The sequence below is a fragment of the Sorghum bicolor genome, chromosome 9 (assembly GCF_000003195.3).
Source record: "Sorghum bicolor cultivar BTx623 chromosome 9, Sorghum_bicolor_NCBIv3, whole genome shotgun sequence".
Classification (NCBI taxonomy): Eukaryota; Viridiplantae; Streptophyta; class Magnoliopsida; order Poales; family Poaceae; genus Sorghum; species Sorghum bicolor.
This window is the reverse complement of record NC_012878.2, coordinates 50,370,705-50,398,601: the sequence shown is the minus strand read 5'-3', so window position 1 is coordinate 50,398,601 and position 27,897 is coordinate 50,370,705. Positions and strand designations below refer to the sequence as shown.

Genomic DNA, 27,897 nt, shown 5'->3' with positions numbered 1-27,897 from the left:
GTAATGGTTGCAGGGTTCGAATCGTGTCTGATTTAAAGCCGGATCACCAACGTCGAGATCTCCACAAATTAAATTTACCATCTACCTCTCGGAAGATCGGGCCTGGTCGTCATCAGCTTTGCTCTTAGCCTTGGAATCGTCTGAGTCTCTCATGACGCAAAAATGTGTCTACTGAGCCTCTGTGATAGGGTACCTCTTCGTTAGGTCCCGCCCCTTCTGCAACCACTTTTTATTCATATCGTGCCTATATCCCTGGAATGATATTGCCAACTGCTTCATGACATAACCCTTGGCCAACACTTCTGTACCCTCCGGGAAAATAAATCGAGTGCACAAGCGATTCCATCAAGTGGTCCTTTTCACTTCTGGCACCATACTCCAATCACTCCAGGTGATATTAAATTCCTCATTTACTAAAAATCCAATTGCGACCCTAATAATCCAATCAATAACTAACCTTTTGGAAGTTTCTCACCAAAGAAATAAAGATCAAAACCTTCCCTTGGAAACTGTTCTTGTCTGGACCGCCACTCTGCACAGCTCACAAGAGTAACTGTTGTTGTCTAGAGGTGGACGAAGGGTATTTATAACAAAATTAACACAAGCGAATTATAACGAGAACCGCCTGTGTAAATACAATTAACACAGGCAGACCTCTATACAAACCGCCTGTGTAAAAAGGTACATTTTCATAGGCGGTGTTGTTTAGACAACCGCCTATGTAAATACCATTTACATAGGCAGTTATTATCGTAAACCGTCTGTGTAAATAAACCGTTTATACAGGCGGTTGAGTTAAGAGAACCGTCTGTGTTTACATATTTAGACAGGCGGTTCTCTTGATGGGCCCACAAAATTTTTTCTACTAGCGTCATGAAATTGTGAACTATTTGTGAAAAAAATAAGGTGTTAGAAAAAAAAATTGTACTAGTGAACGGAGGCAATCGTAGAGGCATAAATAAACAACAGGAATCGCAACTTAAATATAGATTTACCTCTTATGCTAATGAACTAGCTCAATGACTGCAGCTGCGCATCCACACTACCGAGCTAACGTTATTTCCCAACAAGCCCAAGGTGTTGCTTAATCTATTTATTATTTAATCCATATTAGGGTTCATTGACTATCATGACAAACTAATTATTTTGGAGCTACAAAATTACAGTGACCATATAATAATACTTCAAAGCTATTGTAAAAGTTTCATGGTCTAGTAGTATTTATTTTTTATTCACCCCCTTGCATGCGTCGTCGTTGCTAAAGGGGTGCATGTGCGTGGTGACTACCGTACTCCGGCAAGGCGCAACAACAACACAGTGATGTCACGTCGTCCGACCGGTCACATATGAGATCAGACGGAGTTTGCTGTGGGAGGTAGCAGAATGCTGACGTGCTGCTTGTCGTCCTTGTCCTCCTACTCGTCTCTCTGATGGTGACGGCGGGGTGGCCGCTGACTCTGACCTTGGCCGCCTCCGCCGCCGCCTTGCGTCCCTTGCCCCAGAGTATGGCGTAGAGTCCCATGACGATGAGCACCGCGCCCAGCGCCGTGCCCAGGTGCAGTTTCTCGCTGAGCAGCAGCGAGCTCAGCACGGCCACCATCAGCAGCATGAGCGGGCTGAACACGGACACGAACAGAGGCCAGCGCTGCTTTACGCACCATGCTATGATCACGAGCGTGATGCCTGAAGCCAGATGAGACGCGCATGCATGTCATTCAGCTCACATCCAGCCAGCCAGCCAAATAATAAACAACGTCATTCAAACCGAGTATGCGCAGGAGAGTAGTCTGATATTGAACTTGAGTCACCACTGCGAGGTGTTCCTGTCGAAGCAGATCACGAACACCGCAGACTGCAGCGAGATCATGATACACATAAGGGCGGTGCTCGAGTAGTGGAACAGGTACTCGTTGCACAGCTTCACCTACACCACGATCCACAGCGAGTAGAAGAAGCAGCTACTCACGCACTGCAACGACCCCATGGCGTAGTTGGTCTTGGTGACCCCATCACGGATTATAATGAGGACCGCCTGTGTAAATACAATTAACACAGGCAGACTTCTATATAAACCGTCTGTGTAAAAAGATATATTTTTACAGACGGTGTTGTTAAGACAACCACATGTGTAAATACTATTTACACATTATAAATCGCAAGTGTAAATAAACTGTTTACATAGGCAGTTGAGTTAAGATAACCACCTGTGTAAACACATTTACATAGGCGGGTTCTTTTGATGGGCCCACAAAATTTTTTCTACTGACATCATGAAATTGTGAACCGCCTGTGAAAAAATAATGTGCCAGCAAAAATGATTTTTATACTAGTGTTCGCAGAGGCAATCGTAGAGGTATAATAAACAACAGGAATCACAACTTAAATATAGATTTGCTTCTTATGCTAACGAACTAGCTCAACGACTAACATTCTAGTTGCGCATCCACGTTACCGAGCTAACGTTATTTTCCAACAAGCCCAAGGTGTTGCTTAATCTATTTATTATTTAATCCATATTAGGGTTCATTGACTATCATGACAAACTAATTATTCTAGGAGCTACAAAACTACAGTGAGCATATAATAATATTTCAAAGCTATTGTAAAAGTTTCATGGTCTAGTAGTATTTATTTTTTGTTCACCCCGTGCATGTGTCGCCGTCGCTAAAGGGGTGCATGTGCATGGTGACTACGGTACCCGGCAAGGCGCAACAACAACATAGCGTTGTCACGCCGTCCGACCGATCACATCTAAGATCAGACGGAGTTTGCTGCGGGAGGTAGCAGAGCGCTGACGTGCTGCTTGTCGTCCTTGTCCTCCTCGTCTTTGGTGGTGGCGGCGGGGTGGTCGCTGACTTTGACCTTGGCCGCCTCCACCGCCGCCTCGCGTCCCTTGCCCCAGAGCACGGCGTAGAGTCCCATGACGATGAGCACCGCGTCCAGTGCCGTGCCCAGGCGCAGCTTCTCGCCCAGCAGTAGCGAGCTCAGCACGGCCACCATCAGCAGCATGAGCGGGCTGAACATGGACACGAACAGAGGCCCGCGCTGCTTCACGCACCACGCCATGATCACCAGTGCGATGTCCGACGCCAAAATGCCCTGCAGCCAGACGAGATGCGGATGCATATCATGCGCTCACATCTAGCCGGCCAGCCAGCCAAATAATAAACAACGTCATTCAGACCGAGTATGCGCAGGAGAGTAGCCTGATGTTGAACTTGAGTCGCCACTATGAGGTGTCCCTATCGAAGCAGCTCGCGAACACCGTGGACTGTAGTGAGATCATGATGCACATCAGGGCGGTGCTCGAGTAGTGGAACAATTACTCGTTGCCCAGCTTCACCTGCACCACGATCCACAGCGCGTAGAAGAAGCAGCTGCTCACGCACAGCAACGACCCCATGCTATAGTTGGTCTTGGTGACCCCATGACAGATTATGATGAGGACCACCTGTGTAAATACAATTAATAAAGACGGACCTCTATACAAACCATCTGTATAAAAATGTACATTAACAGGCGGTGTTGTTAAGACAACCGTTGTGTAAATACCATTTACACAGACGATTGTTATTGTAAACCTCAAGTGTAAATAAACCGTTTATATAGGCAGTGAGTTAAGAGAACCACATATATAAACGCATTTACATGGGCGGTTCTCTTGATGGCCCCACAAAATTTTTTCTAGTGGTGTCATGAAATTGTGAACCGTCTCTGAAAAAAACAAGGTGCCAACAAAAAGATTTTTGTACTAGTGTTCGCGGAGGTAATGGCAGAGGCATAAATAAATAACAGGAATCACAACTTAAATATGGATTCGCCTCTTATGCTAACAAACTAGCTCAACGACTGACGTTCTAGATGCGCATCCACATTACCGAGCTAACGTTATCTCCCAACAAGTCCAAGGTGTTGCTTAATCTATTTATTATTTAATCTATATTAGGGTTCATTGACTATTATGACAAACTAATTATTCTAGAGTTACAAAATTACATTTAGCATATAATAATATTTCAAAGCCACTGTAAAAGTTTCATGGTCAGCACTATCATCATTTTGTCCTCAAAATTCTTACAAGTTGATATATCATCGCTATTAAGCACTTTAATTAATTAGAGAACCCTTGAGAACACTATGATACTATGTATAAATTATACCAGTAGATAGATCATGATTTTAGGAAGTTAATAAAATTGGTTTCATTATTTTTGGATTTCCGCAAGATGTTATATTGAATCTACAAGTTTACTACAGAAACTAAAATGGAAAAAGCATTTAGAAAACACCATGGACCGTCGGCAACCAATTGGGCCTAGAACTCCACCCTAGCGTGCACAGAGGAGCCCACGCGCAAAGCAGGCTGGCCCAACAGGCCTGCTACGATCTGGCTGCGCTCCTTTTGTATAGAAGCCCCTAGGTTAACATATTATTAAGTAACTGCAATGCGCACTAAATGAATTCTGGATTTCTGTCACAACTAACAACCATTAGCTCTTTTGTCTCAATTTTTAAAAGGTCTAAACCTTGTTACTTTCAACTACCAAGAATTTGAAGCAAAGGCCTACACTTTACACTAACTGATTAAAACAAACTTAGTAGGCATTGCTTAATTATTTCGCACAAGATAATTCTCAAAAAACAAACTTTCTAATCATGAACTATATTGCTTTGGTGTTTGCAGAGATTGTTTTCCATGCCGAACAATTAAAACACTTATTCTATTTTTATTATTAGGATCTCACTAGCGTATTTTTACATACAGCGACTCACTCATCAGGTCCGGAAGGTTTTCTCTTAATCGCAAAAGTGGGTTATCCGAGGCTCGTGAAAGTTAAACATAAAAACTTGTTTCGTTAATTTCTTTTAGGCTTTAAGCAAGGTGTTAAGCGAGCTCGTAACACCAGGGGTGTTACAACACAACACTTACACCCTCTCTCTCACTACTCTAATTGTGTATGTACACAAGATCAACTAGAGCACCCAATGATAGGTGATATGGTCGTAGTACTCGTGTGGGCTTGGATCACAATCTAAATGTAGTAATTGTATGATAAATATAGAGCATAACAACACTATGATAAGTATTGCACAAAGTAAAGATTAAGTAAAGTAAAGGAAGATTAAGTCTGCTAAGAAAGAAAAGGTACAAGAGCTATATCAGACTCTCCAGAAGACAACTCCGAAAACCTCGAGCAAGCTCTACTCGACTCTAACTCTCACTAGACTACACTCCTAAGAGAGTAGAACTACACTAATCTTCACTTGTGGCTTGAATGCACAATAAATGGGGAGGGGGGGTGTGACCCTCTATGATAGGTGGAGGTGGAGCCTGGCACCACATCAGCAATCATGGAGGGAGGGGGGGGGGTTGACTGCTGTTGACAAAAAAATCCTTTGTTCATATATTAACATATATTTTTGAATAACTTATATAACACATTTTGGTTATGTTGTATTATGCCTAAATATTGGTATAGTAAGTTTTGTTACATAACATTATGTCTATATAAGTTGTGTGTATGTACTATGTCCGAATAGTGATATAAGTTTTATGTTTCTGTTTATTTATTAAGTTTCACTACATATTAAATAATTTATGATCTTAAGTACATATTGTTATTGCATAAATTTATTCGTATATCCATAAATTTTGTGCACGCATCGCCCTCCTCGATCTACAAAACACGCAAGGCCTGTCTTCTCCTAGATCGTTCCACAGCCGCCCAACCCAGCACTCTTGTTTTTAGCTCTTTGTGCAGCTAAAAACAAGAGTGCTGGGTTGGGCGGCTGTGGAACGATCTAGGAGAAGACAGGCCTCACGTGTTTTGCAGATCAAGGAGGGCGATGCGTGCACAAAATTTTTTCATCAGAAAGCGAAGAACAGGAGGAAAAAGAACCCTCATTGCCTACTTAAAAGATGACGACGGACGCATTGTGTGGAATCACTCCGAGAAGGAGGGCATACTGGAACACCATTTTATCGGTATTTTGGGCTCTAGGAGTGACAGAAGCTCTCTTCTTGACTGGGAAAGACTGCAACTTCCTGTCCTTGACGATCCAGACATGGACCGACCGTTCACGGTGGAAGAGATCAAGAATACGATCAAAGAGATGCCTAGTGAGAAGGCCCCCGGCCCAGATGGATTCAATGGGACGTTCTATAAGGTTTGTTGGCCGATCATCATGGACGATCTCATGGCGGCTGTCCACTCCTTCTACCAGCTAAGGGCTGGACCGCTGGAACATCTCAACGCAGCCTACATTGTCCTCATACCGAAGGATGTGGTCTGTGAGTCAGCAAAGGATTTCAGACCAATTAGCTTAATTAACTCATTTGCAAAGCTTATCACCAAGATGTTGGCCATCCGATTATCAGCCCACATTGACAAGCTAATCTCAAAGGCCCAGAGCGCTTTCATCAGGGGAAGATGTATACAGGATAACTTCATGTATGTGCGCAACCTCGCCAGAGCTTATCATAGGACAAAAACACCGGCCTTGCTATTTAAACTGGATATCTCCAAGGCCTTTGATACGGTGTCATGGGAGTATCTACTGGAACTGCTGCAGCAAAGGGGATTCAGTCACAGATGGCGCGAGTGGCTTAGCCTCCTGTTCAAATCATCACATTCATCTGTCATGCTAAATGGTCGACCAGGGAACCGAATCAGTCATGCAAGGGGCTTGCGCCAAGGAGACCCCTTATCCCCGTACCTATTCATCATTGCAATTGACACACTTCAAAGGATTTTGGACACTGCAACCGAAGACGGCGTGCTCAGCCCCCTACGTGGGCGATATGCCAACCTAAGACTGTCCCTATATGCGGATGACGCGGTTATCTTCCTAAACCCAGTGGCAGAAGAGGTCACTGCTCTATTTGGGATTCTTGAGCATTTTGGAAATGCAACGGGCCTTCGACTAAACATGGCAAAGTGCATTGTTGCGCCGATAAGGTGCACAGGACTTGACCTGAACGCCACTCTACGATCCTTTCATGGCCAATGGGTTTCGTTCCCAATCAAGTACCTGGGGCTGCCCCTAAGCATGGGAAGACTGAAGCTAGTACATGTGCAGAGCCAACATACTTGCTATCGGCAATCAAAGTCCCCAAACAATTTACTGAAGACTTGGACAGGGTACGCCGACGTTTTTTATGGGCAGCTGATGGTGAGGTATCAGGAGGGAAATGCAAGGTCGCATGGCCTTACGTAACAATGCCGATCGAATATGGAGGACTGGGGGTGCTAGACTTTGAGAAATTCAGCAGAGCACTTAGAGTCAGATGGCTCTGGTTTGCTTGGTCCAATCCGCAGAGGCCATGGAATGGGACCCCGTTGCCGGTAGATGACTCAGACTTGGCGCTGTTTGCAGCGGCAACAATAGTGACAATCAGAAGTGGCCAGAGAGCATTGTTTTGGCACTCCAACAGGGCTCAGGGACGGCCGCTTTCCAAGCAGTTCCCACGTCTGTACAGCCATAGCAAAAGGAAATACAGGACTGTCTCTAAGGCGCTCCACAACGCAACATGGATTAGGGATATCTAACATAACCTTAACAACGACCTCATCTCGGATTACATTAACATGTGGCAACTCATACAGTCCTTGCACCTGCAGCTGCAAGACGATGAGGATGATCAAATCTGTTGGACACTTGAGGCGTCTGGGAGGTACTCAGCTCGTTCGGCCTATGCCGCACAGTTCTTTGGCAATATACAGTCCAACTTCTGTAAGCTGATATGGAAGGCATGGGCTCCACCTAAATGCAAATTCTTCCTCTGGCTGCTGCTACGGAATCGCCTATGGACAGCCGCGCGACTACAGTCACGGGGATGGGAAAACAACTACTTTTGTGGATTATGCATAAGGAGCCTGGAGACAGCATGGCACTTATTTGTGGAATGCCCATTCTCCAAAGCAGTTTGGAGGCAAGTAGCAAACTGGAGCAACTGCGGCAGTCTGGAACCATCTCAGTGGATTGACCTGCCAACGATCGAAGATTGGTTCCTACACATGATTCCAGCGGGGGGAAATTGGTGCATAGCCTGGCGATCCTCACACTATGGTGCCTATGGAAGCGGAGGAATGCGTCGGTTTTCCAAGGGATGGAAAGCACTGTTGAGCAGACCGTGGCTCAGATTAAGGATGAGGCATCCATCTGGGCTCTTGCCCCACTTTTTGTAGTTTCTAATGTTGGGAGTAATTAACTTTTGTAGCTAGGCCCCGCTTGACGGTCTGTCGTGCGGGGGACGCGCTCCTCGTGCGAATGTTGTAAACTCTATCCTTCATATTAATATATATGCCGGGTAACCGGATCTTTAAAAAAAAAAGAGAAAACAATGCGTTCAAAAATAGTAAAAAGAAAATGTTGTCGGAGTGTTTGCTCTTTTTAGAATTTGGTGAACGTTCAATCGTTAGCAAGGCTGGGCATCCGCCGTTCCGTCTCATCCTGCTATTTCATTGTCAATACCAACTGTCAAACCTCTTGTTCATTTCATTCTGACACTGCAGATTAATGTCTATATTGCATATCTGACAGCGAAATCTATGGCGCTCTGTAAATTGAGCAGAGTTGTTTTTTCACAGTATTAGCATAAAGCCGATAGAGGGTGGTTGTGCTTGATGATGATGACGGCTTACCTAAGGACGAATTAAAAGTGCAGGATATACACGCCTGGGGTAGGTGGGGGTAAAAGGAAAATCAGATTTGATATGTGATAGTGAGTCGCAGAAATCGTGATAAACATGCATGATGCATGCATGGAGGAGCAGAGCTGCATTTGCCTAGAGACTACAGCCGCTGCCGACTGCACTGTCCGATTGTCGCCATTCAGCAATGAATTCGAAAGCGCAAAACTCCAATCTAAAAAGGACCTGCGCGAGTAACACACACCAGCATGGCGGTATGCTTGTTGCTTGGCGCCGGAGGCAGACAGGTAGCTATGCTTGCATGGGCCCCAAACACATGTCCACATCCATGAACATTTCATACGTGCAATATCTCAAAATCGCGGTGAATTCCCAGCCACAACCTGTAGCCCTGTAGGCCGCGAGATGTGTGCAGCTGCGCCTGGTGGTCACTGTCGTCCCGGACAGCACCCCCTTTCCCTCAGTCAGATCCTCACCCTCCTGCTCCTCCATTATTGATGCCTTGATGCTTTGGCTGCTTGCTTCATTATTTTGATGCCTCCAGACGCGGATCTGATTTGATTCTCGCTTTCCTTTTGCCTTCCTCAGCCGGCCCTATCTTTTCTTCCCAATCCCCGGCCAGCAGGCTGCAGCGCCACCACAACATCTTAGATATCTCCAAGTCCTAGCAAATATAGTATAGTACTAGTATATAGTTGCGACGCTGGTGCAGGAAGCAGCATTGCGTGATGAAGAGCTCGAGCAGCGCCGGCGGCAGCTCTGGCACGGGCACGGGCTCGAGATCCGGCTCTGGGTCCTTCAACCTCCGGAACCTGTCCAAGGTCATCCTCCCGCCGCTCGGCGGGCCGTCCGGCCAAAGCCAGTCCCATGGCGGGTCGGACAAGTGGGTCATCTCGCCGCTCGACTCCAGATACAGGTGATGCAAGCAATGACTGTGTAAGCTCATTGTCATGTCTACATAGGAGGTATCCTGCATCGATGATCGATCAGGCATGCCATCTAGCTAGCTAGTCAATCTGACATGCATATATACATGTCATGGATGCTCGATCATGCATCATCATCATCAGATGGTGGGATACGTTGATGGTGGTCCTGGTGGCGTACTCGGCGTGGGTGTACCCGTTCGAGGTGGCCTTCATGAACGCGTCCCCCAAGGGCGGGCTGGAGGTGGCGGACATCGTCGTCGACCTCTTCTTCGCCGTCGACATCGTGCTCACCTTCTTTGTCGCCTACATCGACCATAGGACCCAGCTCCTCGTCCGTGACAGGAGGAAGATAACCCTCAGGTACACACCATGCCTTTACCTTGCTCCATCTCTCTGCGTTGCAATTGCAACGTCATACTGTAGTAGGAAATAGGAACAGTAGCGTCTTGACAGTGGCCATATGTGGCCGTGATGACTGATGAGCCATTTACTATCAGTTTCTCCAATTTCCTATGCAATAGGTGATCACAGAAACTGGGTTGTTTGGATGTGTTGTCGTAGTTTGCTAGCATCACATTCGCCAAAGTGTGGCTGACATAGAAAATGTGACGAGCAAAACCGAAGCTACACTTATAGCAAAATTTAGCACAAAATTAAGTTTGACACGTGCGACACGGTGCTAAGAATGTGGAATGACATAGTTAGCAGTGAACTAAATAGCTGCCAATTAAAACTGCTAATTGTGCCTGACTAATCTTTAGCGCGTGACTAATACAAGTTTTAGTAACAAACCAAACAGTGCCTAGCTCTTGCTTGCATCAGGGCACTCACAATGCAGACTCTATCATAGAGTCTAAAGTTATTTATTACCTCGAACAATGTGGACTTAGAGTCTAAATAAGACTTGGAGTCTTATTTTTTCTATCTCTTTCTTCAATAAATATGCTGTCACATCAGCAAAATACCATAAATAATATATAATTAAATGTCTTCGACTCTGTGATAGAGTCTTGCATTATGAGTTCGATTCCTGCCTCGGTCGATATGCATGCAAGTTTCCTTCCCATCCTCTGCTTCCTCTCTTACCGGTGCATCGGTCCGTCAGAAAATGGCAAGGGTACTTCTAGGTTTTGTTGGAGATTAGTTCGGCTGCCGAATCCCACTCTGATCATTCTTGTGGATATGCATAAGCATAACACACATGCGTGCCAAATCCTACTCAATAATTAGTCACAGGTGACGCTGATACCATGCTTGTACCCATTGTCATCACACCATTAATAAGATCAAAGATACTGTTCTGGTTGGAATTTTTTAGACGTGACAGCATACGATGCTAGGGAGATTAGTACACGTGGCTACATTTCAGTCAAGAAAGCAAATAAAAAACTACTTCCTGGAGACATAAGTCAAAAAATCATAATATGGGGAATTGTTACAGAAGAAGAAAAAAAATTTAGAGTATGCATGGGACCCAAAGCCAAACTGTATTATTAATTGATTCTCACCTCACAACCATATATATGGCGACGCATTTGCGATTTATGAAGTTGTGGCTGAGATTGTCTCACAGCTCAAATGTGCCGCATCGTCATCACATAGTGGAATGTTAGGTATTTCAGATGTGTTTGATTGCATGGACGGGCTTTTGCGACATCAGGACGGCAGGACGCTCCGGATCCTAGACCGTGCGGTGCTTAAAGTGACAATATTCTGGATGCACTAGCTGCTTTAAACAACAGCTTTTAAAGTGACAACTTTGAATTTTATTAATTTCACTAGCAATATTTGCTTATATATTTTGTAGCAAAGAATACTAGTACACAAAAGCTCTACGCTAACGGTGGAGCATAATTTTTACAAGTGGTTTTAATTTAAAAACGTCTGTGAAAAGAAATCGACGGGCCCAACTTAAAAACCGCCAGTGGAAACACATTTTCACTAGCGATACAAATAGTACATTTTCACTTGTGGTTCTATTAAGAAAACCACCAGTGAAAATAGATTTTCATATGTGGTTTTTCTAACAAAACCGTCTGTAGAAATCATATATTTTTAGAGGCGGTTTTCTTAACAAACCGCCCCTAGAAATCTGATTTAGCGGCGGATTCTTAAGAAAACCGCATGTAGAAATAATTTGAAATTGATTTTTTTAGTTTTTTAAATGACCTCATATGAAAAAACCATCAAAATAAAAGTTGTAGATCTTAAAAAGTTATGAAACATTATAATTGATAATTTTTTCATTTGAAATCATCTTGTCATCAAAAACTATGTTCGAATTTGTCAAATTTGAAATTTAAATTTTGTAAATTACCTCAAATGGAGAAACGACCAATATAAAAGTTGTAGATCTTAAAATGTTATGTAACTTTGTAGTTGACAATTTTTTCATTTGAATCCGTTTAGGGCCTCAAACAATCAATGTTTGCTCAGTTTAGGATAATATGTGGGGAAGTTAACATAAACACAAGTGGATGTCGAGTGAAGGGGTAGAGGAGGCTTCGCGCGAAGGTGAGGTCGCGGGTGGGTGGCTTGTGGGCCTTCCCTACGATTAAAATCTTTTTTTCGTATTTTAAAACCCAATTTATATTTTCTAGACAACCATTTGCATAGGCGGTGGGCATAACACAACCACCTATGGAAAACGATTTCCACAAGCGGTTCTCAGTTAACCGTTAGTGAAAAGATTCATTTCCACTGGCCCTTAGCACTGGCAGTTTTGAAAATCGACTATGCAAATAAGTTAGGAACAGCCTATATGTATGTACTAGTGGAAAAAAAAGCATCACTATATTTTTTCATGTCAGTAAATTTCTAGATATTTGTATAAATGTTTTCAAAATGATGACAGGCCAAATGTTGTATTAATTATTCAAGTACTTGATAAGATCATAAGAATGCACACAAAAGAATTTAGATTTTTTTTTCTACAAAAATATTGAAAACACTCTTCTAATTCAACCTCGGCGTTCGGTTTAAACCGACGCTTCGGTTCGGTTTATTCGGTTTGGCTAAACTTCGGTTTCCATAAACAGGTCACCGATCGGTTTGCAAAAAATTCAGAAACCAACAATTTCGGTTTCGGTTTTTTACTTCGGTTTTTCGGTTTTAACCGAACCGACCAAACACAGAAAAAAACACACATCAAAGTACAACATACAGCATAGTCAGAATAACAATCTGAATGGTCCAGGCGTCATGTTTATATCAACAACAGTACAGAAATAAAGAATGGTCCAGGAGTTTATTAGAACACAAGTTACACAACATGATTAGAACAACAAATAAAAAGAAGCTCCATTCAGTCATTCAGGCATTCAGCCTTCTCTCCAACAAGGCAACAGGGATCAACAACACTACAACAGGAAGAAAATAGTGGATGTAGTGCAGAGTGCAGACGTGCAGTCCAAACTGTCCAATAGTGGATCAAGAATTCAAGATGCAGTAGTTGCTGTAGTGCTATCCTTAGTAATGGCCATGGCACCCATTTCTGCAATAAATCATCACGTTTCAATTACTTCTCAATGTACATGTACTCTATTCTTATGCAATAGAACTGATAACAAATTAGAACTGATAACAAATTACCTTCCTCAAGCTTGGCCATTGCTTCATGGTCCTCTTCAACCTCGGTGATGTAGTCATTTGCACGAAGCTAATCATTTGTACAAACGAGACGTTCAACCATTGTTGATGTCAGTGAGGTCCTAAAATCATCAAGTGTCCTTCCACCTGCACTGAAGGCTGACTCAGAGGCTACTGTTGAGATAGGAATTGCCAAAAGATCACGGGCCATGTGAGACATTATGGGCAATCTAGTAGCATTGATCTTCCACCATTTCAGAATGTCAAAGCCTTTAGAAAGCTCCTCATTATCTTCTGTAAGGTACTTGTCAAGTTCAGATTTCACAGTAGCAGTGCTACCACCTGTGTTGCTCATCTGTTGTGCAATTATGGAGCTCATCAGCCCAGAGCTCACTGCTGGTGCTTCTTGAGTTTCAGAAGGCACCTTGTCACTTGGAGTTGGAGCATACAGTTCCCTGTACTCCTCAAACAAAGCACGAAAACATTTGTTCACTGTTTCCCACAGCTTTGGTCCTATGTCATCACCAAACATGACCATAGTTGCCATCTTCACATAATTAGAAAGCTTGAACCTAGGATCAATAGCAACACAGAAAAAAATAACAATGTTAAGCAATTGATCCCCCTTGTCTTTCTCTCCTCTCTTCTCTCTATCTCTCAGAGTCTCTCCATATTTCTCTCCCCAATATTTGTAATACTTGGCTAACATTTTCTTGCCCATTTCCTGACATAATATATCTTCACTGCTACACCATTGTCTCAGCAAAACCAAAACATCAGCAATCTCATGAAAGTATGTGTGAGAGGTTGGACGACTTGTGGTAGAGACACGGAGCGTTAGATTATAGAAGTGTTCAAGAAATTTAGCCATTTTCCTTGATTTTTCCCAATCTGATTTGGTTGGAACTCCAGGACCATTCTGACTCTCTAACTCTAGCTTATAATATGGGTCTTCATCACTATACCTTTCAAAGGCCTTTTCATATTGTTGGGCAACATTTAGCATTAGGTAAGTTGAGTTCCACCTCGTGCAAATATCTAGGTTCATCAATGCCTTGGTCTGAACCTTTGCTAACTCGGCACATCTCTTGAACTTTACCAACCTAGATGTTCCACTTCTAATATACTTAACAGCAGCCCGAACACGAGTGATTGAACTATCAATTTCCTTCAGCCCATCACTTACTATTAGGTTGATAATGTGTGCAACACACCTCATATGAATATACTCTCCTTCAGCAAAGCAACCTTTTGATTCATTCAAGATCCTCTGCATGTACTTAATTGCAGTGTTGTTTGCACTAGCATTATCTACTGCTATTGTGAAAACATTATCAATGCCCCAGTCAGCCAAGCAATTCTCTAAAGATTTTCCAATGTCTTCCCCTCTATGGCCCTTAACCATGAAGAAACCAATAATTTTTTTGTGCAAGTTCCAGTCATTGTCAATAAAATGGGCTGTAACACACATATAATTCTGACTGTTCTTAGCTGTCCATGTGTCTGTTGTCAAGCTAACTCTTTGACAATTATCTTTCATAAATTTCCTAAGTTTCTCTCTCTCATCATCAAACACTTTCACACAGGCTCTAGTCATTGTTCTTCTAGATGGCACAACAAAACGTGGGCATGCTTTTGCAAATAACTTGCTGTGGCAGAACCTCCTGAATTAAGTGGCCCACATGCACACATCATTGTCCCAAAGACTTCTGATCGACGTGCACGAGTTCCAAATGACTCAAGAAGTCTGTCGGGTGTCCTCGGGAAACCCGAATCATCCACGTAACAATCTTTTCAGGAATTCCCTCATCAAGCATCACAGTATTACAACATTTCATAGATAAGAGAAATCAGAGTAAAAGCGGAAAGGTTACATAACATAGATTGAAACTTAAGTTCAAGGTTTACAAACCATAAGTATTTAATACATAAAAGCTTCGGAACTTTATATTACATAAACCATAGATCACACAACAAGTTTTTACTTGCCCAAGGTCACACATCAGGTTCATCATCATCACTCTCCTCCACAAGAGTAAAGTAACCATGACCATCAAAAGGATTATCAAGAGATTCACCTGCAACAGGGGTTATAAAACCCTGAGTACAAAAGTACTCAACAAGACTTAACCGACTAGAAAATAGGTGAAGACTCAGGTATGCAGGCTATAGGGATTCAAGGTAAAGCTTTATCAAGATCAAGCATTTCTTTTGCATAAAAGCTTACTAAGATTAAAGCCTACTTTCAAGTTTTAACTCAAGATTATCACTTAAAACTAACCAAGATCATTATCCGACTTTCATAAGCAAATCACCTTCTTATTATATCAAAGATTCACTTATTACTACGATGATGGTACGAGGATTGAGGCTCCATATCCGAGGAAACACGGCGATTCGAATCGATTAAACCCAGCTGGGGATTCAGTACCACACGACATATGTAGAACTTAATCTTGCATATGTCAACCTTTTCTATAGATCCTCCCATACAAGAACGGGTCCAGCGTCACCCGAGAGTACAGTACACCACCATCCTACAGCCAATCTAGATGTTTCCCGGTCATCTCAGATCCGTAAGGTGGGTACACGCTACTCTCGCCATCTCTCCACTCCCAGTACGCGGTTAGCCGTTCTCAAGTATCGGAATAGCTATAGGTAAGGCTTACCGCCGCATGTGGGCTGTACTCAAAGTTCTCAATCACAACAGGCCAATCAACGGTACGGTCCTTAATCGACTCAGTTGGAGACACTACTTTAAGACTCCATTCTTAAAGCAAGTCCACCGACCGGTCTCAAATTGAACATCATTAACTATAAGAGTATTCCACAACGACCCTTCAAACGTTCTCATTTGAAAACTTATCTAATAAGCAGGGCTAAGCATACTAAGCATTTTCATAAAGCAGTTATCAAGGTTAATATGGAAATCATCAAGGTAGATAATGCAGCAAATAGGATTCACTCAACTCCTTTTCACCTAATGCATCATATTAACTCAAGTGATATAAATAACTTTATGAAAATACAAGGATAGGGTTTAATGTCCGGGGCTTGCCTTGATCGGAGGGGACGTTCGGAAACTCAACTACTCTCGAAGGATCCACAAACTCGGAAGAAACCCACTGGTGATCAGATTCTTCCGGAGCGTACTCTATACGTAAAAGTGCATATGCATGATTATGATATACTCAAGGTATGATAAAGACAAGTTACATGTTCTTGGATGATATAACAAAATATGATTATCTCGAGTACACTTTACCTTCATGGTAAAGAAACAAACAAAGCTAGCTATCAAAGCATAAATCACTACTAAACCAACTTTATTATTTTTATTAAGCAATAATTGTGAATCTATCATACCATAAAGATTATTTACATGAAAATAAACCATAACCAGGGAGCATATCATGCTAAGTAACCATGGTTGTCAAATAATCCAAAATATCACCCAACTCCTAAAGGGATTAATTATTTCTATTTCTTTTATAAGCATTTTAAATAGCTTTATCAAGAAACAGAGCATACTTGATCAAACAGAGCTGAAATTAATCATGGAGCTAAATAACATTAACACAAGCTCACATATTAAATTTCATGATTTTTGGATATACCTATGAACTATTAAAAATCATGGAAGGTTTATTCATTAATAAACAAAGGCAATTTATGTATACATGAAAATTACCAGAAAATCAAACCTAACATTTTTCTTAGGCTCTATCCATTTTATGTAAGCTATACAAAAATTTTCACAATTTTTGGATTAGCACAAAATTTACTACACAAATTCAAATATAAAACAAAAACTGCATAAAAAGAAAAAGAAAAAGACTACTGCGCAGTGGGCTGCTTGGAAACTGGGCCGCAGACCGGCCCACTGCTTCCGGCCCGCGTCCGCGCCGCGCACGCCCGCGCGCTCTCTCTCTCTCTCTCAGCCACTGACAGGGTAGCCCCACCCGTCAGATCTCTCTCTCTCACGCACGGCGGCTCGGCCGCAACTCCGGCGACCGATAGTGAGGCCCTCGGCCTCCGCGCGCGCGCGCATCGGCTCCGCCTCAACTCCGCGACTCCATTGGTACCACTCGCGGACGCTCTACCTCACTGCTACCACCTCGGCCACGATAGGAGCGGGCGGTCGCCATGGCCGACTGTCGGCCGGCCACTAGGACCCGGTAGAGAGCAAACGAATGGCGTAGGGAGGTTCAAGGTGGTGTAGGGAACACGATGCTCACGTCACCACGGTGGGAGAAGTAGCTGAAGATGTTGGCGACGGAGACAGTGCGATCGGGCGGGCGCTCCGGCTCCGGCGAGCTCGTCCCGGCGATTCTGTTCGTGCCCAAAGCAAAAGAGAGAGAGCATGAGCTACTAGAACACAAGAGGAACTCGAAACAGCTGCCAGGGAAACGTGATACCGACGAGAACACCGTGGCCACGGTAAGAGCACCACGGCGGCAGTTCTGGCCGGAGATGGAAAAGAATGGAGGTGTTTCTGCGATTGAGAGGGTTATGGGACGAGCTTGGTGGTGTTCTGGATTCGCAAGGAGATGGCGAACATCGTGGACGGCTCAATTTGATACGAGGAGGATCGAGCACGGCCAATTTGGATGAGGACGGGGTACTGCTCCTCGGTGCTCCGGTGGCGGAAAGGAGGTCGGTGCTCGCGGGAGAGAATGGCACGTCGCGCTCCACTTCGCCAGCAGCTGCTCCACTTTGCCACGGACGCGAGCACGTGCTTGGACGAGATGAATCGGCAGTTCACGAGTCGGCAAACGCCGATCGACGCTCGGCGGCACACCGCCATGAACAGGGTCGAGCTTATCCCCCTTGTCCCCAAAATACCCTTTCTGAAATTATGAAATTACTTTGAATTTTTGAATAGAAGACAAAAATATGTCAAAATATCAAATGCTCAGAATTTTGAATGCTACAAAACATCTTTAGTGACCAAAGACAGATTTGAAATGGAAAGGGATGAATTTGAGCCAAACAGTTTGAAATTCAAGCTTAATCCCAAATTTTTGAATTAGGGCAAAACAGAATTTCTAAAATTACTTTTGATTTTACATAACAACTTGAAAAACTTCCAACATAAAAGTTGTTCAACTTTTCAAACCCTACAACTTTCATGTTGACCAATTTTCACAATTCCAAACAGATTTTGAATTGGAGATTCAATTTAGAAAAAGGGGACACTTTTCGGAAATCTGTATTTTCAAAATTACTTTGAATTTTGTACTGAAACTTCAAAAACTCAAAACACCAAAGTTGTATATCTTGACAAGATCTACAACTTTGCTTTTGAACTCAACTTCAAATTTTGCTTAGTTTTTAAATTACACAAAAGGGGCAAATCTAAAGTTTTTGAAATTAGGGTTTCCCCCCTTTAAGCTTCTCGGAAAACTTTTACCCAACGATTTTAAACTCCAAAACAAGCACCCATACATAAAATAAACACACTTAAATTCCTAAACACATTCATCCAAAATAAACTTATTTTAGGTTAATGCATTAGTGTGTGCTTAACATATTTTTGATGCAATGCTCATGATGACATGTCCCATTTTTAGTTCGCTTAACACGAGAGTGTTACACTTTCTAAGGCCAGGACGTTCACATATCACAAAAGGCAGCTCATCCTCTATTATCATCTCAGCTAAAGACTTCCTAATCTCATCAGGATCAAATTTCCAAGTAGACAAAGTACCACTACTATTACCAGCAGATGGTTGTAGTTGTAAAGTACCTTGATTATCTACTACAGGTTTGTGAGGATTCTTTTTGCAGATTTTTAGATGAGACTTCATGGAGGACGTACCATTTAACTTTGTGTCGCAGCGGAATAATTTGCTGCAGTACTTGCACTTGCCTCTCTCCTCCCCATTATCAATTTTGATCTTGCTGAAGTGCTCCCAAACATCTGATCTTGGATTAATGGCTTTTCTTTTCTTGCTTTCAGTTTCATCTACCACTGAATCTCCATCCTTGGGATCTTGTTCCTTATCATTATTCTCCAGATTGTCATTATTCTCCAGATTTATAACTTCATGATCACGGTCATGGTCATTCAGTCGAGGTGTATCTGCAATAGTTTCTTCAGTGTCCCCCATCTACAAGATTTAAAAAAACAGCATCCCATCAGGCCATCAGAAACTAGTGAACTACTACTGCCAAGTTACCAAGTAAAGTATGTTCTTGCTTCCATGAGCCATCACTCCATCATCAGAAACTAAAATCAGAAACTAGAGCAGTAGAGCTTACATTGGAGGACTGCTCTGTTCTTGCAGCCAGAGATACTTGATTCAGGAGTCGCCCAGTCGCCTGCGAGGAGATCCTCCGGTCCTCCCGAGTCCCGACCTCCGCCACGCCACCGCCGCGACCCGCGAGGTCTAGGCGCGCGCCTGCGAGGAGATCCAACGGAGTCGCCCAGTCGCCGCCAGTCGCGCGTGTTGGCCAGGGGATGAGAGCAAAGAGGAGTCAGGAGTGGATCAGAGGGAGTTGCCCAGTCACGCGATTTGGCCGGGGGATGAGAGGAGTGGATCGGAGCGGAGGGAGTCGCGGCGGCTAGGGTTTCAGAGGGAGTTGCGCCGTCGTGTCGTGCGGTCTGCGGTGTCGAGGGTCGAGGCCGAGGGGAGGGGTCGAGGGGATGAGAGATGAGAGTGGGAGAGAGCTGAGCGCAGCGGTCGTGGCCTCGTGGGCCTGATGACTGGGCCGAGACGCCGAGTGGTTGAGTGGAGTGGGGACGTCGGGACGATTTCCATTCCTGGTTCAACTTCGGTTCCTCGGATGTTCGGCTCGGTTTGGTACTGAAACCGAAGCCGAAGCCGAACACCGAACTTCTCAGAATTGGAAACCGACACCGAACCGAAAAATCGAAAAATCGACTATTCGGCTCGGTTTCGGTTCGGTTCGGTTCGGTGTTCGGTTTTCGGTTGAAAAGTGCCCAGGCTGACTTCTAATACATGTGAGCACCGAGTAAATTTGTATAATATAGAAGAATGTTTGGAAAACACGATGTGCTATGCCTAAACACCCGCTGAAAATGGACATCCTGATTCGGAGCAACTTCAGCACTAGCTTTCGATATAGATCCTTACTTTTGCTTGAGGACTTTACGTATTTTTGATGGTCTTGATTTTTGGCTGCACTCCAGCAGTGGTTCTCAAATGAGGGCCCTCAAATTCATTCTAGTAAAGAATGACACATGGGACCCACTTGTCATCGTTTTTTCTTATTTTCTTTCTCATTGACTAAATTGCCCTATAGAAAAGCTAGAAAAGTAGAGAAGAAAGGCTCGCTGGAGAGGAACTGTTGGTGATCTCGCCAAATCCAGGAGGTGGGTGGTGGGTGGCAGACGACATCAGGTGAAGGTGGTCCATCGGGTAAGCCCGAATCCAACCACCATGGCCCCCGTGGCGCTCCCACAGATGAGCTCGGCCATAGGTAGACACCACATGTGATGGTCCTCGGCCCCAGCTGTTGTGAGCAAGGTGCGGGCAAGTAGTGTCACATCGGCTAGAGGAGGAGGTTCGCCGATGATGGGAAATTGGAGGACAAGGTCCAGCAGCGGATCGTGCTCAAACAAGAGGGACCAATGACCCCAATAGAAATATGGGAACCTCCTCCAGGGCCCATGGGAATGGGGGCTTAGGAAGGATTTGAGGGCTTTGTGAGGGTCGTAGAAGGGGATTTGCTAGACCTCGTTTTTTGCCTCAAGTCCTCAAATTTACTTGTGACGGCTCAAGTAGGGCTCTTATAGAGTTGTCCTTACAAGCTAAAGAAATAACCCCAATGAGCTAAAGAGCACTAGTTTATTTATTATTCACTAATGGCGCATGGATTCGGCTGCCAATCAACATGCACGCTAATGTGGAGGCCTTCTTTAAAATCTCTGCTCACAGGTGCTTGGTGATGGCAAATTGGCAAAGGGTGCCCTTAAGATTATGTCCATTCACTTTGTGTGTATCCAGGGATGAAGGTCATCAGCGATCACGGACTAAATTAGGATTACTACGAGGAATGACTCTACCCAAACGAGCATGTTGCTTCTTGCCATGAGCATCCCCTACCAGGCTGGTAAATTATTAGCTACGAACTTCCACCATGCTTCGAGCATGAACGTTTGGGATTTTGAGTAGATGCAAAAAAAGATTTCCAACCTCTTACTCGGTCAGTTAGGAAAAAAAGGATTGTGGTGTCGGTGTAAAAATTACGCTTAAGTTCTAGTTTCTACAACAGGACAATAGCACAAAGCCGCCTTAACAAAGAGTTAGATGTAATAACATTGCCATGAGAGAGTCCCTTCGCCTCATTTTTGCTTGATTGTTGGACTGGTTCCATTCCTCACAATACCCGAGGAAGTCGAAGCTAAGATGATGGAAATATAGTTGCACCAACTCGACAAAGAATCAAAGTGCATTCATTAAATGAAGGTGCATTTAGGACAACTTCATCTATGTCCAAAACTCAGTGTGAAAACGACACAAGATGAAGATGTTGACCCTCATCTTAAAGATTGACATTCAAAAAGTCATTTGACATATTGTCAATTGGAGCCACTTAATCAAAGTGCTACAAGCCCTTAGGCCTTGTTTAGTTCTCAAAAAATTTTACAAAATTTTCAGATTTCCCGTCACATCGAATCTTTAGACGTATGCATGGAGTATTAAATATAGATGAAAATAAAAACTAATTGCACAGTTTGGTCGAAATTGACGAGACGAATCTTTTGAGCCTAGTTAGTCCATGATTGGACAATTTTTGTCAAATACAAACGAAAGTGCTACAGTGTCGATTTTGCAAAATTTTTTGGAACTAAACAAGGCCTTACTTCCCAGAAAGTTTTGCAAAATTTTTCACATTCTCCGTCACATCAAATCTTTAGACGCATGCATGGAATATTAAATATAGACGAAAATAAAAACTAATTTCACAGTTTGGTCGAAATTGATGAGACAAATCTTTTGAGCCTAGTTAGTTCATGATTGGACAATATTTGTCAAATACAAACGAAAATGCTACAGTGTCCATTTCCCAAAATTTTTCAGAACCCAAAAGTCAAGCGCACTTCTGAACCAGTCGATAATGTGTCAGGTCTTTCACAAGCGGGGCATTTGTCAAGGGTACCCACTTTACCCATGCTATTTATCCTTGCCATTGACCCTTTACAAAAGATGTCTTTTGAGGAAAAAGAAGCATACAGAAAACATGATATGTGCCTTATATTAATTATATATATCTTTAAAGAAATATTAGTTATACTAGTAAAAATGCTCGTGCATTGTAGGATTATAATTTAATTACTATATTGTCGGCGATGAGAGTGGTAGCATGACAGAGCCGCGTGTGAGCATAGCAGCCACTGCGAGAAGACTTAAACCGGTAGCACGATAGGTACGGCAGCACACATGTGCAATCTCACCAGAGCCACGACCAGGCAGCATGTGCCCCGACGCACCGGCCACCGTGCAAACTTGGGCTAGCACTGCATAGTGTGACAAGGTGGGCAACACAGTGTCCGTATGGACATGGCTCATATGATTGTGCGGGGGGCATGGCCTGACAGCCATGGTTGAGCCAACTTGCAACCTTAATAGTGTCCTTAGCAATCGAGAAGAGCAGTGTCATGGAGAAGACATAATTATGCTAGCGATAACATAGTGGTTTGTAGAGATAGCCTGAAAGTAGCTAGATATCATTAGGGTTTGTTGATTGCTCTACTATTGGTCTACCTAACACCATGTGTAAGCTCTCACATTTTCATAACACTTGATGTATCCTCTGTCTTAACTCGTCATTATTGTTTTTTACACCCTTTTGAGAGCCCAACAATGAGGAGTATATTCCAAATGGATGAAATTTAAAAGAAAATAATATATAAACTATGGAAAGAAAACTCATAAGGGATGCAAACATGAGAAAAAATAGCAAATAAATACCACGAAACCAAAAAACATGGGGACCAAAAAATAAAAAGGAAAAATGGATAGACGCAAAAACCGACCAAAAGAAATCAAACCAAAAAAAGATCGTCCAAACCTAAAAAAATCATATGTAGAGTGGATGATTTTTGCGCTAGTAACAAGCGAGATCTAGAGCGCCCCGTGACAATGTATTATTTTCTTTGCAAAATCATATTGCTATTGTTTTATATATAAGATGAACGAACCCATGCCCATGAGTCACAACCAGAATTTTCATATTCTCCTAGTGATGTGGGCTTCTTTTAATATTTTAGCATTCAAAATTTAGTACAAACTTTTCCTACTAAGTGTCTTCTAGCAGGATTCCCTAGTACTATGAGTAGTGGTAGCGATTTGCTACTAATTTAAAACACTAGGAGAACTCCACTATTTTAGTAGTGAGTACTCAAAAAGGGATTTGTGTCCTATTATTAGGACTTTTCCTCCATATTACTAAAATATGTTTTATTTAATGGTACTCTTGTCCTAGCTGTATTCACACAAGTGTTGGACATGTATTGGGACTAGGATTCCAAAATGTGATAGCTATGGACAATATAAAACGTGAGAGCTATAGACAAACCTGAAAGGAGACTGTTTCTAAATCTAATGGAGTTAGTGGAAAACGGACAAAAAAATAGATAGATGAAAAAATAGACTAAGATTTTGCTTCTTTATTATTAGATATAGAATATAGATACAGATATCCACGGTGTCTGATAATAAAAGGAAAAAATCTATTCCCCCCCCCCCCCTCAACTTTCACGAAAGTTCGCTTTTCCTCCCTCAACTCTAAAACTGGGCAAGCCATCTCCTTCAACTTTTTAAACCGTATATTTTACCTCCCTGGGGCGGTTTCGAAGGTTGTTTTGCTATAGTGAACGGTGGTTTTGCTACAGTCCGGTGGTTTTATCTTTTTCTTTTTAATTATTTTGGTTGAATCTTTGAAAAATTATAGTAAATCACAAAAAATCATGAAATGGAAAATCCAATTTTTTTGACTCTGCATAAGTAGATCTACACAGTAAGCATATAATATAGTATGCTTTAGTATAAAGTTTTTGCTATAATGGTTTTGTCTTTTTCTTTTTTATTTATTTGGTTGAATCTTTAAAACATCATAGTAAATCATAGAAAAATTATAAAATAGAAAATCTAATTTTTTTGGACTCTACATGAGTATATATACCATATAATATAGGTATGCTTTAGTCCAACAAAATAATCATAGAAGATGCAGCTATGAATTATTTCATTTAATTACAGAAGCATAGATCTAAAGCTACACCAAAATATTTATACTAAAGCATACTATATTATTTATTTACTGTGTATATATGCTCATGTGGAGTCTAACAAAATTGGACTTCTTATTTTATGATTTTTTTCTGTAATTACTATGTTTTTTCAAATATTTAGCCGAAATAAATAAAAAACAAAAAGACAAAATCTTTCTAGCAAAAACTTTGTAATAAAGTATACCATATTATATATTTATTATGTTCATCTACTTATGTGAAGTCCAATAAAATTAGATTTTCTATTTTATGATTTTTCTGTAATTTACTATAATTTTTCAAAGATTCAGTCGAGATAATTAAAAAAAGAAAAAGACAAAACCACCATCACTGTAGTAAAACCACCATTTACTATAACAAAACCGCCTTCAAACCCGCTCTAGGGAGGTAAAATGCATGGTTTAAAAGTTGAGAGAGGAAAAGCAGACTTTTCCATAATAAAAAAACATCATAAGCCCAAACGAAAGGCTTAGGCTTAGCTTTTCGGCCCATGGGCCATTTCACAAAAAAAAAATTACTGCGATCCCTCGCTCAAACCGGGCCTTGACTGAATATTGCTTGATCTTTCCTCCTATATGAAGAAAAAAAAATTCCCTCAAAAAATGAAAAGGGGAAGCAGAATAATTGCTTCAGCAAGCAACTGACGCTGCGAGCTTTGCTGTAGGTACCTGTCGACGTTCTTCATCATGGACGTGGCATCGACGATCCCGTTCCAGGGCCTTGCCTACCTCGTCACCGGCGAGGTCAGGGAGAACGCCGCGTACAGCATGCTGGGCGTCCTACGCCTCTGGCGTCTCCGCAGGGTGAAGCAGTTCTTCACCAGGCTCGAGAAGGACATCCGCTTCAGCTACTTCTGGATCCGCTGCGCGCGCCTCGTCGCGGTCGGTAACCATCCACATCCACCTAGCTTAGATTGAAGAACCTACCACGTTGATCACCGCGCAATTTCCATGTTCCGATGACTGAATTCTGAATCGTTTGGCTGTGCGCCGTGCGTGCACGTTCAGGTGACCCTGTTCTTGGTCCACTGCGCCGGCTGCCTGTACTACCTGATCGCCGACCGGTACCCGCACCGGGAGAAGACGTGGATCGGCGCGGTGATCCCCAACTTCCGGCAGGCCAGCCTGCGGATCCGCTACATCTCCTCCATCTACTGGTCCATCACCACCATGACCACCGTCGGCTACGGCGACCTGCACGCCGAGAACACCGTCGAGATGATCTTCAACATCTTCTACATGCTCTTCAACCTCGGGCTCACCGCCTACCTCATCGGCAACATGACCAACCTCGTCGTCGAGGGCACGCGCCGCACCATGGAATTTGTAAGCACTGCTCGCTCTTGCTATTTACTGCTATGCAAAATGAATGACACGGCTTGCATTTGGATGATGGATGCAGAGGAACAGTATCAGGGCGGCGTCGAGCTTTGTGGGCCGGAACCACCTGCCGCCACGGCTGAAGCAGCAGATCCTGGCCTACATGTGCCTCAAGTTCAGGGCCGAGAGTCTGAACCAGCAGCAGCTCATGGACCAGCTACCCAAGTCCATCTGCAAGAGTATCTGCGAGCACCTCTTCGTGCCGGTCGTCAAGGACGTCTACCTCTTCAACGGGGTCTCAAGAGAAATGCTCCTGTCCCTGGTCACCAAGATGAAGCCGGAGTACATCCCGCCCAAGGAGGACGTGATCGTGCAGAACGAGGCTCCGGACGACGTGTATGTCGTCGTCTCCGGCGAGGTGGAGGTCATACTGTTCAACGGCATCGATGAGCACGTGAAGGCGACGCTGGGGACACGGGACATCTTCGGCGAGGTGAGCGCGCTGAGTGACCGGGCGCAGGCCTTCACGTTCCGGACGAGGACGCTGAGCCAGCTGCTGCGGCTGAAGCAGGCCACTCTCAAGGAGGCCATGCAGAGCAGGCCCGAGGACAGCGTCGTCATCATCAAGAACTTTCTCAAGGTTACCACTTACCAGTCGTCTCACAGCTATCTGCAAAAGTCTGAAGAAACTGCACCGTGCTCTGCGCTGCAACTGGTGATCACTGAAACGGTTCCTTTGCTTGCCTCCGTGTGTGTTGCAGCATCAGGTCGAGATGCATGGCATGAAGGCCGATGACTTGCTGGGAGACAACACTGGCGAGCACGACGACGACGCGAATGTGCTGACGGTCGCCGCGATGGGAAACAGCGGCTTACTCGAGGACCTCCTCAGGGCAGGGAAGGACGCTGACGTCGGCGACGCCAAGGGCAGAACAGCACTGGTAAGCGAACATACAGCCAAATTCAGGACATTCTGCATCCATGCACAGCACGACCATTTTGATCCGGACGCTGTTGTTGGCGACGCCACACGCAGCACATCGCGGCGTCCAATGGGTACGAGGACTGCGTGCTGGTGCTGCTCAAGCACGCGTGCAACGTGAACATCAAGGACGCACAGGGCAACACGGCGATGTGGAACGCCATCGCAGCGGGGCACCACAAGATCTTCAACATCCTGTACCACTTTGCGCGCGCGTCCAACCCGCACGCCGGAGGAGATGTCCTGTGCTTCGCCGCGCGCCGCGGCGACCTCGGCGCGCTCCGGGAGCTCCTCAAGCTCGGCCTTGATGTGGACTCGGAGGACCACGACGGCGCCACCGCGCTGCGCGTCGCGATGGCCGAGGGACACGCCGACGCGGCCAGGTTCCTGATCATGAATGGGGCCAGCGTGGACAAGGCGAGCCTCGACGACGACGGCTCCGGCTCTGGCGCCGCGCGGCTAACAATGTCGCCGACCGAGCTGCGCGAGCTACTGCAGAAGCGGGAGCTCGGCCACTCGATAACCATCGTTGACTCGCCAGCGGTGATCCCGGACGGCGGCTCGTCGGGGCACAGCCGTCCAGGAAGATTACAGGGCACAAGCTCGGACAACCAATGCTGGCCTCGGGTGAGCGTATACAAGGGTCACCCTTTCCTCAGAAACCGCAGCTCTGAAGCTGGCAAGCTGATCAATCTGCCTGGCACCTTGGAAGAATTCAAAGCCATCGTCGGTAGGCGCGGAAAGCACAGTTCATTCAGTTAATTGCAGCTGCAGTGACATTGAAAGTATGCTATTGTGCTTTCCTTTTCTTCAGGTGAGAAATTGAAAGTTGATGCGAAGAAGGGTCTGATCGTGAACGACGAAGGAGCGGAGATCGACTCCATCGACGTGATCCGGGACAACGACAAGCTGTTCGTGGTCACCGAAGAAGATCTGAGGAGGCTGGCATCAATGGACTCGCTGTCTTCTTCATAGCGTTTGTAGATCCAGGTTTTGTCATAGCAGCAGTCACACACGGTAGATGTGCATCCAACCAAGAGTATTGTATGTTGAAATAACCGAGTCATCTCTATACATGCAATTACGACACATATCTACTCATGCAAGCTATATATCCACGTCAACAAGCCACATTATTATCCACTAACAAGTATTTATTTTA

General features: G+C 44.0%; 1 protein-coding gene, 1 long non-coding RNA gene and 2 pseudogenes across 2 annotated transcripts; 2 read left to right on the top strand and 2 right to left on the bottom strand.

Moving 5' to 3' along the window:
* LOC110430470 lies at positions 1,353-2,652 on the bottom strand (annotated as a pseudogene).
* LOC8058494 lies at positions 2,758-5,979 on the bottom strand (annotated as a pseudogene).
* On the top strand, positions 9,084-27,897 carry LOC8058492 (potassium channel AKT2). Its single transcript, XM_002441096.2, has 8 exons — positions 9,084-9,570; positions 9,725-9,943; positions 25,099-25,315; positions 25,442-25,759; positions 25,836-26,393; positions 26,515-26,694; positions 26,790-27,465; positions 27,550-27,897. Exons 1-8 carry the CDS (start codon positions 9,383-9,385, stop codon positions 27,708-27,710), a joined length of 2,517 nt encoding a protein of 838 aa, XP_002441141.1. The 5' UTR covers positions 9,084-9,382; the 3' UTR covers positions 27,711-27,897.
* On the top strand, positions 18,419-20,988 carry LOC110430266. The gene is made up of 2 exons (XR_002447573.1): positions 18,419-19,361; positions 19,462-20,988. It is a non-coding gene; the product is annotated as an uncharacterized LOC110430266 (long non-coding RNA).

Bases quoted from the DNA above. Each gene is read 5' to 3' on its own strand.
- LOC8058492 (XM_002441096.2), top strand. From the start codon at position 9,383: ATGAAGAGCTCGAGCAGCGCCGGCGGCAGCTCTGGCACGGGCACGGGC. The intron at 9,944-25,098 runs GTACACACCATG...GCTTTGCTGTAG, and splicing joins AGGAGGAAGATAACCCTCAG to GTACCTGTCGACGTTCTTCA. The intron at 27,466-27,549 runs GTAGGCGCGGAA...CCTTTTCTTCAG, and splicing joins AGAATTCAAAGCCATCGTCG to GTGAGAAATTGAAAGTTGAT.